Source organism: Lepidothrix coronata, unplaced genomic scaffold, assembly GCF_001604755.1.
Source record: "Lepidothrix coronata isolate B3197 unplaced genomic scaffold, Lepidothrix_coronata-1.0 Scaffold195, whole genome shotgun sequence".
Classification (NCBI taxonomy): domain Eukaryota; kingdom Metazoa; phylum Chordata; class Aves; order Passeriformes; family Pipridae; genus Lepidothrix; species Lepidothrix coronata.
In genome coordinates this window covers 130,480-144,888 of record NW_016690375.1, presented here as the reverse complement: position 1 = coordinate 144,888, position 14,409 = coordinate 130,480, and the positions used below count along the sequence as shown (strand labels likewise).

General features: G+C 42.4%; 1 protein-coding gene across 10 annotated transcripts in view; it reads left to right on the top strand.

Annotated features, from left to right (window-relative positions):
* Positions 1-14,409, top strand: part of FAM13A (family with sequence similarity 13 member A) — a 166,750-nt gene that overhangs the window by 148,633 nt on the left and 3,708 nt on the right. For 9 of the 10 annotated variants that reach the window (XM_017831702.1, XM_017831706.1, XM_017831705.1 and 6 more), the window contains 7 exons: positions 986-1,067; positions 1,203-1,423; positions 2,750-2,833; positions 6,745-6,840; positions 8,410-8,493; positions 12,380-12,576; positions 13,268-13,369. In XM_017831702.1, the coding sequence (XP_017687191.1) occupies positions 986-1,067; positions 1,203-1,423; positions 2,750-2,833; positions 6,745-6,840; positions 8,410-8,493; positions 12,380-12,576; positions 13,268-13,369 (866 nt within the window). The remainder of the gene's footprint in view (positions 1-985; positions 1,068-1,202; positions 1,424-2,749; positions 2,834-6,744; positions 6,841-8,409; positions 8,494-12,379; positions 12,577-13,267; positions 13,370-14,409) is intronic. The other variant, XM_017831704.1, reaches the window with a different exon arrangement.

Below are 14,409 nucleotides of genomic sequence, written 5' to 3'. Positions count from 1 at the left end.
GAGGGCTTTAAAGCTTTTATAAGGAGGAAAGAAAAAGAAGAAATTAACAAAGCTGCTGCCCCTAAAAAAATGTGTATCCATACCAAGCAAATTACCTTTCCAGGCATTATGTACTATCAGTGCAGCACAAGAGAGAGAGTCTAATAAACTCATAGGATTTTGATCTCTGCTTAAGACAGTGTATAGGAATAGCTGTGTTAAACTTCTGTTTGTTTACTTATTTAAGTTCAGCTTATGGAAAGCACATTTGCACATCTCATTTGCATTGTGGTAATCCCAGGACACTTGTGCATTGCAGAGGAGAGAGAACAGCTGCCTTCACTCCTGAGCAAGGAACCACAGTCTTCTGCTGAGCAGTAGTAGTGGACTGTACTCTAATTGTTCCTGACATGCCCTTCCGATGCACAGAAAGCTTTTTAAGGAACCAAAGCTTTGCATGTGCGTATCTTTGTTGGAGATTGAAGTACAAAGAATTGTACTGAAAGGATCTTGCCTGCAGTAAAAAAGGCTGGAAGAAATGCTCAGAGTTTGCTGTAGCCTAGCATTTAGGTTATTCTGTTGTCTTTGGATATAGGGCAGCCTTTGGTGTGGATACATGTATCCTAATACTTTTCAAACTCTTCATGTTAGGTTTCCTATTTTGGAGGTGCCCTCTTGTTACAAAACAATAGACACAAGGATTCCAATGTGCATCTGGCCCTCTGAGCCACTTCTACGACTCAGTTGTTGACGTCAAATGTTTTGTGTTTTCTAAAAAGAAAATCAATTTCATGATGCCCCTAAGACAGTGTTGTGAAGGGCAGGAGCAATTAAAACAAGGTCTGAAATGAGCTGGTCAGAAGTGTGCAGGTGCCAGCCAGAAAACAGTGACTGTGCTCTGTGCTGGATCCAAGTTCTGTTGTACCTCTTTGTCCCACACACTTGTTTCAGTGAGTCTCTCCTGTTGGTTTAACACAGATTCAGCATGATTCTTCTTTCCTCTCAGCCTTCCCACAGCGACAAAGCAGCCAACCCCGAAGTGCTCAAGTGGACAAATGATTTGGCCAAATTCCGAAAGCAGCTTAAAGGTGAGCAGCCACCACTGGTGCACCTTTGGGGGGCGGCTCAACTCTGACTCATTTAGATTTGATGTGAGGTAGCGATCCTGTCACTGTCGCATTTTAAAAATGACAAATTACGCATCTTCCAATGTCCCTGTTTAGAATCAAAACTGAAGATATCGGAGGAAGACCTTGGCCCTGTTGTGCGTCAGCGAAGCAACACGCTTCCCAAGAGCTTTGGCTCTCAGCTGGAAAAGGATGATGACAAGAAGCAAGACCTGTCAGATAAATCTGCCAAGCCTGCTGTGGAAGTAACCCTTGACTCTATCCAGAAGAAGCTTCAAGAAAAACGAGCAGAGACAAATCGACCTGAAGATATTAAGGTATGACGTAGACAAATCAGGTTTAGGTCTTTAAGTACAAGTAGGTAACTTGTGGCTGCACAGTCACTTGTGAGAGCACTGTGGTCTTCTACTTTTGTTTAAAAGTCTACAACCTTTACTCTGGGCTCACTTGCTGTAGTTTCTTTCCCTCTGCCCCTTAGTATCTGATTTTTTTCCAGAGCTCGGTTTCTTTTGTATGTCATCGTATGTTCTTTGTCTGACCGTTGTATATTCTGAGCAATGTTTCTGAATTATTACAATATTTCCTGCTCTGCATTTGGCTATTTCTGTTGTTACATCCAAAGGCTTCTGGCAAATTCTGAGTCTTCCACTGATTCTGGAGATTGTGTCATCTGTTAGCTTCTATTTATTTCAAAGCTGAATGCTATTCTCTCAGGGTATTTTATCACTACCCTTCAGAGTTTCACTTGAAGCTCTGTTAGCTGCTGTAATCTCTGAGGGTTATCAGCAGGGAGGTCTTTGTGTCTGATGTTGAATGCTGCTGAGGTTTGGGCAGCCTTGTAAGTGACGTCCTTGAGTCTGCTGACATGTAAATTGTGCAGTGGTTTGTAAGAGTGAGGCAGACAGCATTATCTTTGTTTAATAGATCTGAAGAAGAAGAACTTGCACATAGTGTGTGTGTTTGGCTATTTTCTGACTGTAGCAAGAATCCAAGCCTGGCTGTTTGTAGAGGGCCTGTTGACAGTATTTGGTGCTGTGATAGGGAGAGAAGGCGTGGAGTCAGGTAAGTTCAGTGGGAGAGCTCTGGCCAACTTAGTTAGAGAAGTCTGTCTGTCTGCCCTTTATTTTTTTGGCTTTGTCCCCTCAGTCTGTCTGCCACAGCTTTTCACTGCATGGCAGAATTGGCAAAAGGATATGATCTGACTGCACTTCAGCTCTTGGTAAAGTGTATTTGTGGCAGTCAAAGCAAAGGTGTCAAGTTTTGCAAGAGGTATTGGAGCTTGTCTCAAATTTATAGAAAAAGAAAGGACATGTGTTCTGTTGTAGAGTTTTCACTGCAGATCTTAACCGAAAAAGAGCCACAATCATCAAAAGTTGCATAGCTTGTTTTTTCAAAGCACACTGATAATCAATAAATCCCCCTTAAGAAATATCTTCATATGCAAAATTTACATGTTTTTAATCTGCCTGCATTGTATGTAGGGTTCTACTCGCAGTCTCCGTGGCAATATAGCTGGAATCTTCAGAACTTTCATGACAATATGACATGACTTTGACTATACCACAGATCAGTATTGTTTGAGTCCAGGAATCTGACTTTGTTTTCTTCTTCCTCCTCCTCTCTCTCTGTGCCAAATTTCATAGGACATGACAAGAGATCAGATAGCAGCTGAAAAAGTGGCTCTTCAAAAAGCTTTGCTGTATTATGAAGGCATTCATGGCAGACCGGTATGTACTGCACCTTTTTTTTTTTTTCAAAGTACATCTTTCTGTGTCTTTGTCTGTGGTAAATGATGCCCATAATGCTCCTTTGATGTCACTGGTCACTGGAACTTTTTGCTCTTCGAACCCCCCATGCATCCTCTAATCCACCTCCCTGATCCTTGACTTCCACTGCCACTGAGGAGTCTGTTCTAGGCAAGGTGGTGCCACACACAGCACAGGGATTGACAGACACCTGCAGGAAAGAGCCTACAGGCCCAGTGAGGCCAAGTGTGCATTATTTTGGCATGACACTCACTAGATTCCACAGACATCCAGTTTGTGTGTTGTCTCCCATCCAACCAGGAAGTTTGCAGTTTTTTGGTATTAATGGCTAACCAGGAAGGCACTTCAGGGAGTTGACAGGGCATTTGGTTCTTCTCCTGAGAAAGAGGTGGGTTTTATCTGTGTACCAGAGGAAGAGAATGGCATGAGTTTTCTTGTGCATTTGATCTTAACAAAGCCAAATTATTTATGAAGACGGGGAATTAAGTATTGTGTTGATCCCTGCTGTGGCAGAAACACAGTGGCTTCCAGGCCACCAAGTTGGCTTTCTATGAGTCCCTCCTTCTCTTTCGATGATGACACTGTAATCTTTGCTACCAGCTGCATGGGTAAAGTAACTTAGTGTCAGAGTGGTGCTAATCCTTTGAGCAGTGGCTTGGGAGCAGCAAATTACTGCTTATAAGGAGTACTTGATTAGTGCAGCTGACAAATCTGTCATTCTGCTCCTGCATGGGATTCCTGATCTTTTCCTTCCTTTTGCTTCTGAATTATTTCCTTCTTTATCCATTGTTTTTAAAAAAGTCTCACTAATTTATTTAAATACATTCATGAAGTGCTAATATTGTACAGTCACATATATTAGCAACTAAAAATGGCATAGTTATATGAGAGGAAATGCAGATTTATTCTTGTGTAAAATAGCAAAAGGGAATCACAAAGGAGTCCACTTAACCTTCCCTGTCTTCTCCATGAGACCAACTCTGCTTTTGCTGCCTTTACAATGGATGTAAATCAACAGGTAGCATCCTTCTGAAGTGAACTCACTTGAATCTATTTTAAAAAAAAACAAGCCCAGAGCCTATCATGTCAGCACACCTTTTTTTCCCCCTCCTTCCCTTGCTTCATTTATACAACTGCTTTTTAATTTATTTGTTTTTAAGTAAGCAGCCTATACCTAGCAACACTGAAGTGCATGGCAAGGAAGACTGTAGCTGATCAGCTTTTGCTGTTCCTAGCTCCTGGCACTGCAGCAGTGGAAAAATACTGAGAGTTTGAGGAGAATGGGGATAGTTCAGCCAAGTTTTTTTTTGTCTTAAAGACATTTAACTAAACAAGAAAAACAATGGAGCTCAGATTTATTGTGCAACTGGGTCTTTCTGCACCAGTGATACACGAACCTGCAAAGGTGGAACTGAACTGTTTTAGTTAAGCCAAAAGTCTGTCTCTGCAGAAATTCCTGAGCTGCTCTAACAATGCGACCAATGGTCTGTTCCTCAGCTGAAGCTCTTTTGCCATGTGGAGTGTGCCCCAGAGTTGTGTCAAAGGTTCCATTATTCCAGCAGTCTCTTTGCATTTTGATGTTGTCCCAAAATATACTCAGGCTTTGCTGGTCTTACTTATGTTTACTTAATGAGACAGTTTGCCTGTGTGCTAAGCATTTACTTTCAGAGTCTGCTTTCTGTTAAGTTTGCTGTTGTAAGTCTCAGACTCCATACACTTAACTTCCAATGCCTAAATTAATTTTCTGTGTTGTTCCTCCATACTGATATCCAGACACTGAAGCGGGTTGCTTATCTTTTCCATTCTTCAACATACCTAAGGATTTTTGTCCATGCCAAGGCTTATGTTTATTTTTCTGTACAGAACAGTACTGTTTATCAACTTTGAAATATTATTAATTGAATGCTTTAGTTCTCAGCCTCAACATGAGCCTCAGCACAGTCTTGGTTTGGTTTTTTTTGAAGTAAGAGAGACTGTCTGAGGCAACAGTAGTGCTGTACCTCCTGTTTTACTAACTGCTAGTCTAATAAAGCTAGAATTAATATTACATATATGTAATTTTAGACTACTCAGTTTCTACAGTTGTATTCTTGATTAGTTACAGAGAAATGTCCAAAGATGGAGGCAACTTGCTAGCCAGTGCAATTGAGTGCAGACACATCAATACAAAACTCAGTACAAAGAGGGCTGAGTGAATTGTTTGATGCTGCTCACATTCCTCTAATCCATGTGAGCTGCTTACTCAACAAACAGGCAGTATCGGAGCCCTGCTGTGCTTTGGAGGTGTGGGACATTCAGGCCCTAGAGCTCAGACTGCCCATCTGGGTGCCCCGTATCAGGCTTGGGCATGTTTGCATTGAACAGAGAGAGCAGTAAAAAGATCTTCCTCCTCCTTCCTCCCTGTTCATCTGCCCCCAACATAGGAAACAGGTTTGGTTTTCAGGAGGAAGATGCTACCTCCAGATTCTGAGTTCATCCCTGCCATCCCACTCCTGGCAATGCTTACAGCTCTTCTGCCCTTTGCACCAACACCCTCTCCTGCTCTGGAGGGAGGATGTGAAAGCTTTAGAAAGCTTACTCCAGTGAAAGTCAACTGCAGACAAAACAAAAGGCAGTTCACTTTAAAATTTCCTCCCCGTCTCAAGCTGTATTCCCTTTCCTCCCATTTCTGTTGTAGAAAAAGAGGCCTCACAAAGCTCCCCAGAGGTTACGCTGTCAGTGATGATTTTTATATGGCGGTTGTTCAGGTGCTCTGGTGATTAGCAGCAGTAGAAAGCCTTGAGGAAGATAGGCATGACATCAGTTAAAGCTTCCCCATAAGAGCTTTATAATCTAAAGTTAGACAAAAGATCTAATGGAAGGACACTCATCGTAGAATGTGGGTCAGACAGTGCTGAATGATGATCAGGTTCTGCTGAGGATTTTGTTTGTTTGTTTTCTAACCCTGCTGTAACACAACATTGAAGAAATAAAAGAGCTTCTTCACAACTAGTACTTAGTTGGACAGACCTCTGCTTTCCCACACTAGCTACTGGCTGTTAGGTCTTCCCTTCTGCACTGTCAGTGCTCCTGACAGTTTTTGGCTTAGCTTAAACCTGAAATTAAAACAGAAGTGAATACCCTTAAGTTTCTAATGCTCTCAGACTGAGGAGGGAGCACAACAGGCAGTTAGGAGTGAGGTTAAGGACAGAGCAATGTAAGGAATGCCTGAGGTGGACATTACAGCGCTATTCTGTATTCTTTATGCCACACAGCCCTGGCACCTTCATCCCTTCTCAGCTCTGTGGTAACTTCTCCCCAGCAAGGTGACTGGAAGGAGGTGTGGAGGGCAAGGTTAGGGGGTTAAAAAAGTGAAAAACTGCTGGCTTGGATAGGAAATTAGGAGGAATAACAAAGCCAGAAAGTCAGTTTTTATGAAATCCGTAGTTTAACCTGCTTGGGGAAAGTCTCCTTACATTGTAATGTCCAGTCATTGCAGCTCTTTTCCCGAATCATAAGTACAGCCTCTGAGGGCCAGCCACGGGAATAAGGATGGGAAACCTCATCTTGTACTTGTGATTGCAGGCACAGACTGCTGCCTCTGAGGGTCATTTTGCGCTGTGGACATGACACCTAATCAGTCATTTAAACCACCTGTGTCATACAGCCACCTTCACAAGGCACTCCCCCCACAGCTCAGCTGGCACTGGGCACAGGAGTTGCAATGAGTACACGAGCACTTGCATTACCACTTTCAGGGCTAATGCTGCTCTCCTGTTGTCTCCATGCAATTCCTTTCAAGCCTCCTCATACTAATGGTGATCGCAGGCATGTGAGTTAAGAGTGGAGTACTGCTTCAGGCTTCATGGATCTCTCTTCTTTCTCCCTTTCAGGTTACCAAAAATGAACGACAGGTGATGAAGCCATTGTATGACAGGTATCGCTTGGTCAAACAGATCCTCTCCAGAGCCAGCACCATCCCTATTATTGTGAGTAGAGCATTCTTTTGGGGGCTGTTTCTTTGGTTTCAAGCTGAGGAAGCAGGAACCACCACACTTTTGCATACAACACAGTCACTAAGGCCAAGTCCCAACCTCCCTGATCACTCAAAGATCAAGCAAATGAGTGAATCAGTGACACACCTTATGCTGAAGTAGGGCAAAGTTGATCAAGGGTCTCTAAGTGCCCACCCATGAGCCATGGGACACATCTCACTTTGTGTTGTTTCTTCTCTTTCCATTGGGCTGCTGCTGTTATTTCATCATCTTCTGTTTGGCTACAGCCTCACTTCCCTTTCCGTACCAACCCACGCTGAGCCGTAGGTCTTTCATGCTGCTTGGTTACACAGAGTTGTGTGTCAGGAACACAGACTTGCGTAGATCCCACAGGGCATAGCAGTGTCCTTGGTGAAAAAAAGGACTGGCAGTCTTCTAATGCTTAATTTGTATTAAAGAGATCCTGCAAGTGGTAGATATTCCCTCATTCAAAGTGTTGCTTTGGCAAGGAGACACAGCCACAACCAAGGAACCCAACATAAGCCTCTAGGGAGCAAATTCACTGTCATTTTAGACAACTTGTGTAAGCCACTTTAAAAAAAAAATTGATCTAAAAAACCCACACAGAATACTTGGAGCCTTTCTATGGAACGAGAATTCTTTTATCATGGTTCCTGTTTACTCTGTCCATCATGTATGAACCTTTACTTTTTTTGCTGTTCCCAAGCTGTGCTGATGTCCTGCCCACTTTTTATAGACTGCCAGTGATGTGAACGGACTGGCAGCATCACTCAGTGCAGTCACACTGAGAAGTGAGGCTTTTTTCTGCAAATAGTGGGAGGTGGTCCTAGTCCCGCATTTAAAACAAAACAAAAAGCTATTCCTCCCTGAATATGCAAAATACTCCCCAAAATGGATGTTTTGAAGACAGTGCTGGCAATCATGAAGGAAGGTGCTATGTAAGTGTGCTGTGGGCAGTTTAACACAAAGCTCTCAAAGGAGCTCAGGTCCTGTTTAGACACAAACCTGAAATTTTACAGTGGCTAGCAGAGGAGAGATGAGACTGGCTTTCCCCAGCCCCCTTGAGTGAGAACAGTGAGAGGCTCATACAGAGTCAGGACACATTTGAAAATCCATCTCTGCATCATTAGGAACTTTGGTGGGAAATCAGGCTCCTGGAAAGCAAATCTGGAGAGCCCCGCTGAGCTTACACTGTAGCTCTGGAGAACCATCCAGATGTTGTGTGTGTGTGTATGGACTTTGGGCTGGGGATTATTTTCTTGCAGCCTTTGCTTTGTACTTACTGCTCAGCTAGTATTCTAGCATCCAAGCTTTTTTCTTAAAGGAGATTGGCAGTGATATCCTTTGCTAAGCAACATCCTGAGAAAAATCAGCCCAAGGTTCAGGGGGTTTGCCAGGAATGTTTTTTTCTGTGAGAAATAGATTTCTCCTGGTGGTCCAGCGATGAGCTGGGAGTGAATGTATGGGTGAGAATGAGCTGAGAGCAGGTGGTGGAGGAGAAAGGGGTTCACAATGTAACATACTTGTTAACACCTGTCACAGGGTTCCCCCTCCAGCAAGCGGAGAAGCCCTTTGCTGCAGCCAATTATCGAGGGCGAAACAGCTTCCTTCTTCAAGGAAATAAAGGTGAAGACCTCCAGCTGCTAACTAATTGCTCAGTTTGCATCAATTTTCCCCTTATACCAATGAAAGAGAATGATTGATTGATTTTTTTTTTGTCAGTGTTGATTTTTTTGCAGTGTCCTCCTGAAAAATCAGTAGGTGCTTTAAGCCTCGCCAATTCTGATCAGATTCTTTCCTTGTAGATAAGACTACAGTATTTCCTTGGCTTTGCATTCTTTCCTGTCCTTCTCCTTCCCCCTCCATCTGCACATAATATATTTTATTTTGCTTCAAAAAAAATAAAAATCACAATTACCCTTGTTTCTTTCTTTCTTATTTGCTTTCCTCCTTTCATTTTAATGACACTAACTTGTTTTGCGGTAGTTTCTCTCACTCCAAAGATCTGTGGCTTGCACACAGCACCGTGGCAGGAATGAGCTCTCACAAAACTAACGCTTGCACATGGAGCCAGCCGGGGCACTTACGGGATCCTGACCTACTCCCATTCGCGTGCTTATTTTGTCTAGGCTCTGTGTCACCACCTGGTGAAGGGTATTTCTAGCTAAGTCACATGAGGATGGAAGTAAGAACAACTTGATTCTGCTAGTTAATGCTTGGTCATTTGGATGGCAGGATTGTTGTGTTTCTTTTTCTCTTGCTGCTGTGGAGTAATAATTCTAGGTGATGATGATTGCTATGATATTGGGCCTTCCCCTGAGGAGTGAAGTCCGACAGTTGACCAGGACAGAGAGCATGGAGCTGGGCCCTGGCTTACTTTTGGTACCCTTGCAATGCAACAGGGGAAAAAAGGGCTTCAGCACACTTGGGTTATTTTATCTGTTACCCAGCCAGAGCTTGGTTAGTAGTGTAAGTACTGCAGACTTAAACATCCCAGGTAATTTGATTACTAAGCAGTTACAGTAGATTGTGTATTAGTGGACTATTCAAGACACATATTCATTGATACCAGATTGCAGACTGAAGATGTTGAGCTGCTGTTTGGAGGCTGGTTAATAATCACTAAGCTTCTTAGTATTTTCTAGATGACCACTGGATCAGATCTGCAGTAGTGTTCTGGTGGGGGAGTATTTTTGTTTGCTTCTGTTTTTTTTCTTTTAGCGTGTTCTCTGTTTTTCGCCTATGCTTGCACCCAGAGTCAGAACTTCAGCTGTCAGTTATGCTGATCTCTAATGGCCAGCATGGCTGGTGCTGTGCCAGGGCAGCATCGAACAGGCTCAGTAGTGTCCTGCAGGGGATGGAAACCTAGAGAGGTTTCTGACTGAAGATCATGATGACAGCCTTAAGCCTGTTAACACTTACATGCCCATTAGCACTTAAATGGGGCCCTGTGGAGCCACATCTGACAGCTTTGTACTGAACTTCACTCAGAACTAAAGAGCAGAATGGCCAAAAGGCCCCAGAACAGCCGCTGCATAGATCCTCTATGGGCAGAACACTATTTGACAGGCCTCTGACAATTGGGTTGTTGGGGTTTTTTCCTTGGTTGGTTGGCTGGGATTTTCGGAAGCATTTGGGAGAGTTGGCTAAAAGCTTGAAAGGTGTTTGAGGTGAAGCCTTACCAAACATTTTGATACAATATTTTGAATGTTGAAAAAATCATTGGGATTTTTGCTTTCTGTGAGTGCCAATGATAGGATACTCTATAGATTTTATATTTGTAACTCTGTAATACCTCATGATTACCCAAAGATCCAAGCAGGTGCACACTAAATGGATCTAGTCATTGAAGATCATTCTGGTTCAAGGTGTAAATGCTGGTGCAGGTTTAAAATAAGATTCCTGTGTGAGACTTGTGTAAAGGGAAGGCCTTAGATGGCCATTTCTATTTGAGTTCTTGCTAAGAATCCTTTTAATTTGCTCTTTCATTTGTAACAGCAAAATGTGATAGCCAGATGCAGTGTTTTGGCTCTGAGGTCTAAACAAATGAAATTTCTGCAGTTTCTCTTCCTTCCATGGTGCCCTGGAGTGAGGCAAGACAGGCTCATGGACATCCATGGGGAAGACACCTTGCATCTGTCCTCAGGAGCAGTTTGTCACACTGCCTTTGAGAATTGTCTGTTTACTTCTTTCGAGAAGCTCACCCAGGAAAGGGCATGGGAGCTTCTCCTTTGGTGCCAGAGAGATTCTCCTAAAACAAAATGTACTGGTTTTGCTTAGATTGACTTAGCAAATCCTCCTCCGTGCCACAGCAGGACTGCTGTTCTGCTGCAGCCCTGGTTGTCCTTACCTGTCCAGGCAGCACAGCACATTTGGGGACTGGTAAATGAACAGTCTTCCCTCTCCAGTTCAGCTTGGAGTTGTTTGCAGGGTTTAAGAACAGTATGTGACTGCTGATTCATGCCTTCTGTTTAAGCTATAAAATTTACATCTGACAGATGGGTCGCTAGGTATTGCTTTAACTTTCACAAATTATCTTTCCCTGCAGATTTTCCTAAGATGCATTCAAACTTCTCTGTATCTTTTATTATTATTACTACTCAGAACTTCTCCCCAGCTAATGTTTATTTCACCCTCAAGCTTGGTTGTAATTCTCGGCCTGTGGCTTTGAAATGCATTATCATAGCCTAGAGCTTTAACTTAAAAAGAAAACTCTGGGCAAACTATGATTTGATTTAAATGTATGCGTTTATGAATCATTGACTTTGACGATTTAATGGGACTAGACCAGGTCCCAGTGTTACCTTCTCCCTTTTTGCTTGAAATATAGGGGTAATCTCTTAGGAATAATTGAACTGTTCACAAGGAATCACACCAAAAAAAAGTCAAGAAAATGTCTTCTTTTGATCCCAATGCTACAATATATTTTTGTTCTGAAGACTTCAGTGGTACTAGCTCTGAAACACTTTTAAAGATATGCATGTGCTTAGATCCTTCCTGGCTAGAGTTACGTGGCTGTAAAATAAATATATATATACACACATACTTACATATTTAAGAGATTTACTGCCCATGCTGGCGTTTACTACCTTTTGCTCGTACTCATCCCTCATTCTTTATATTAAGGTTGAAAACTGCCTTCTAGAAATGTCTCCATACATAAGAGACTTGGCCCTTTTCCCTGATAATTAAAATAATTTCTGGATAGTGTCACAGGACAAGCCCTACATTCAAGAATGCTGTGAATTGGTGAATACCAAGTGCAGCAGGGACTTTCAGATCTCATGTCCATAAATTTTGTAAAAAATTGGAACACAACCAATTCATCAGTGTGCCTTGGGGAAAATGGAAATTGCACTGTGCAGAGTTCAGACTTAGTGTTTTCCACTCCGATTTTTACTGTATTCCAGCTAAATGGTCAGAGCTGATGTCGGGAACGTGTTAGCAACAGCAGTCCTTTTACAGTCAGTCATATCCCACATTTGGGTAATTGTAAGACTGATCTGAGCTCATTGGTATCACTCTACAAGCACTCCATTAGAGAGAGCTGTTGAGCTGCAACTATTGAGAGAATATTCCACATTTTAACCTGGAAGTCTTTATGCTGCCAGGTGTATGCTATAGGGAAAAGGCAGAGGATGGCTGATGTGCTTTAGACAGTATGCATAATGACTGTAAGTGGGTTGATTTACATCAGAATACATAAATTAAACAAGACAACGTGTTGCTAAGAACCCCAGGTATTTTTTTTTTTACTCAGCTGTGTTGCCCTGGGTCTCCTTAACCAATTGAGTCTGGTGGTTGCAGTTTCTCTGTCGTGCTTTGGGTATGGGCTGTCTTACTGGTGGTCTCCTGGTGTCCTGCGTATCGCTTGGCAATTGAAGTGTTTGCTCTACCCATCCACTTCTTTTCTTACATGTTCCCCAGTGCATGTGGTGAAAGGAGGAACCTGTTTCTGAGAAGGGAAGCAGTAACCTATTCTGTTGTGGGGGTGCTCTGTCCCTGTCTGTAGGAGGAAGAGGAGGGGTCCGAGGAGGACAGCAATGTGAAGCCAGATTTCACAATCACCATGAAAACAGATTTCAGCGTGCGTAGCTTCTTGGATCAGCTGGAAGATGATGCTGATGGCTTTGTTTCCCCGGTGGATGATAAGATGCCATCTAGGAGCAATCAGGATATGGGACTTTCAAATCTCCATGAAGCATCCATGTATGTTAAATTCACAGGCAACTTCAAAAAGTTATTTCTTGCTAAGATAGCATTTTATTTGTCAGAAAAGTGTCTAGATTTTTTTTCCATTTATGATCCGAGTGAGAAGTTTTTGTGCTTTATTTTTAAATGCAATAGACCCTTATATGAAAGAGTCTGGGAAGAAACTACCTTGTCCTGATACTCATACTTGGCTTCTGCATCTTTGTATTCCAGCACTAAATAATAGCCCCACCTCACCAGTGGCAAGCCTCTATCATGAAAACCCTCTACTCTACAAGGTTTTGAGGTTTTGGAGAGGTCAAGTGGAACTAGCTTTGCTAGTTTCAAACAACTGAGTCTGATGCAACCACATGTAGGTGGTAGCCTTAAGTTGTGACCATTGAATCTTGAACCTGTAAATGTCACCAAACCCAGACCCATCTTCAGCAAGTAAGTTTCATAGAGTTGTGTGCCCTGGGGAAATTGGAAATTGTGAAACGCACACTTGACCTCCTTAGAGGCTTCAGCTGAAGTGTATGATCGTTTTTCTGAACTAAATTTGGAGAGCTTTTGGTTTCAAGTAACATGAGGTTGCCAGAGCAGCTCTGTTGCTTGGCATACGTGCAACTATACATTTGTAGGTTTACTGTATGTTTCCTGTTATAATTGTGTACATATGTATAATCTTATTTATCTTTAAACCCAATAGCTCTGAACTGTTGGAGCAGCTCCAAGAAGTCAGGGAAGAGAAAAAGCGTATCAGAAAAAAGTTGAGAGACTTCGAAGATAATTTTTTCCGACAAAATGGAAGGTAATAATTTCTCTCTGTTATTCAGCTACTTTGTCTGGTTTGCATCTACAGAGAGCTCCAAATATGGAAAGTTACCTGAATTCACTATTACGTATTTCTTCACAATCATCATTTAATACCCACTTTTCTTACAGTTGCCTATTAAAATAAATTACAACCCCTTGTGCATACACACACTCACACACACACAGAGGCCAAAGAACTTCAGGGACCATGGCCTCTTTGAAAACTTTGTCTTAGGACAAGCAGAGGGAAGCAAAAGTACAGACTGTGAAAATCCAGCTGCCTCTAGCAGAGCTGACAGGAATGGTTGGAAGAGTTATTCGGCAAGAAAATAATTTTCTTTCATAATGATATATGTTTAGATTTCTGTCCTATTCTTGCTTATCTGTGAGATATTCAGACACTAGTTTAACAAGTATTTCTGCCTTAGTGTAGCTGGGTTTATTGTTTTCAGAAAATGTCCCTCATTAATGAGCTGATAGAATGTTTTCCTATATTTGTAAATTATCTTGTTTGTTTCTTGCCACCAGCCATCATCCTTAGAGGTTTTTGTAAAATCACTGAAAACTTAGAAAGGTTTCTTGTAAGCTAAGAGCAATCTGATCAGATGTCATGTTCTTTTTCAGAATTGTGCCTGTTCCTGTAACAAGTGCTGTGGTGCCAAGCCAGGGGAGGCTGTATTTTATTTTGTCAGGCTAGCAAGCTGGCACTCAGGTGGCTCCTGAGTTGTTTTCCAGCTGTTGTGTAGAGGCTGGCGATTTCAGAGAAGCAGGGCATGTTTCAAATAAAGTTTTCCATTTGGAACCATGGGATAATGTTCAGCTTCAATACACAAGTGTCCCACACTTCCTTGGAGCAGATCGTTTGCCCCTCATTTTGTTTTTTTCCTCTCAAAGAATAAAAGTGATGGTTTTGTTCTCTGATGAGGAGTAGAAGAGAGGAGCTGCTTTGTTGGTCTTATTGGGGTACGGAGGGAGGCTGCTGAGGGGAGGGCATTCCTGTTACAGAAATCTTCATGATCTGCTTTCACTCCCACT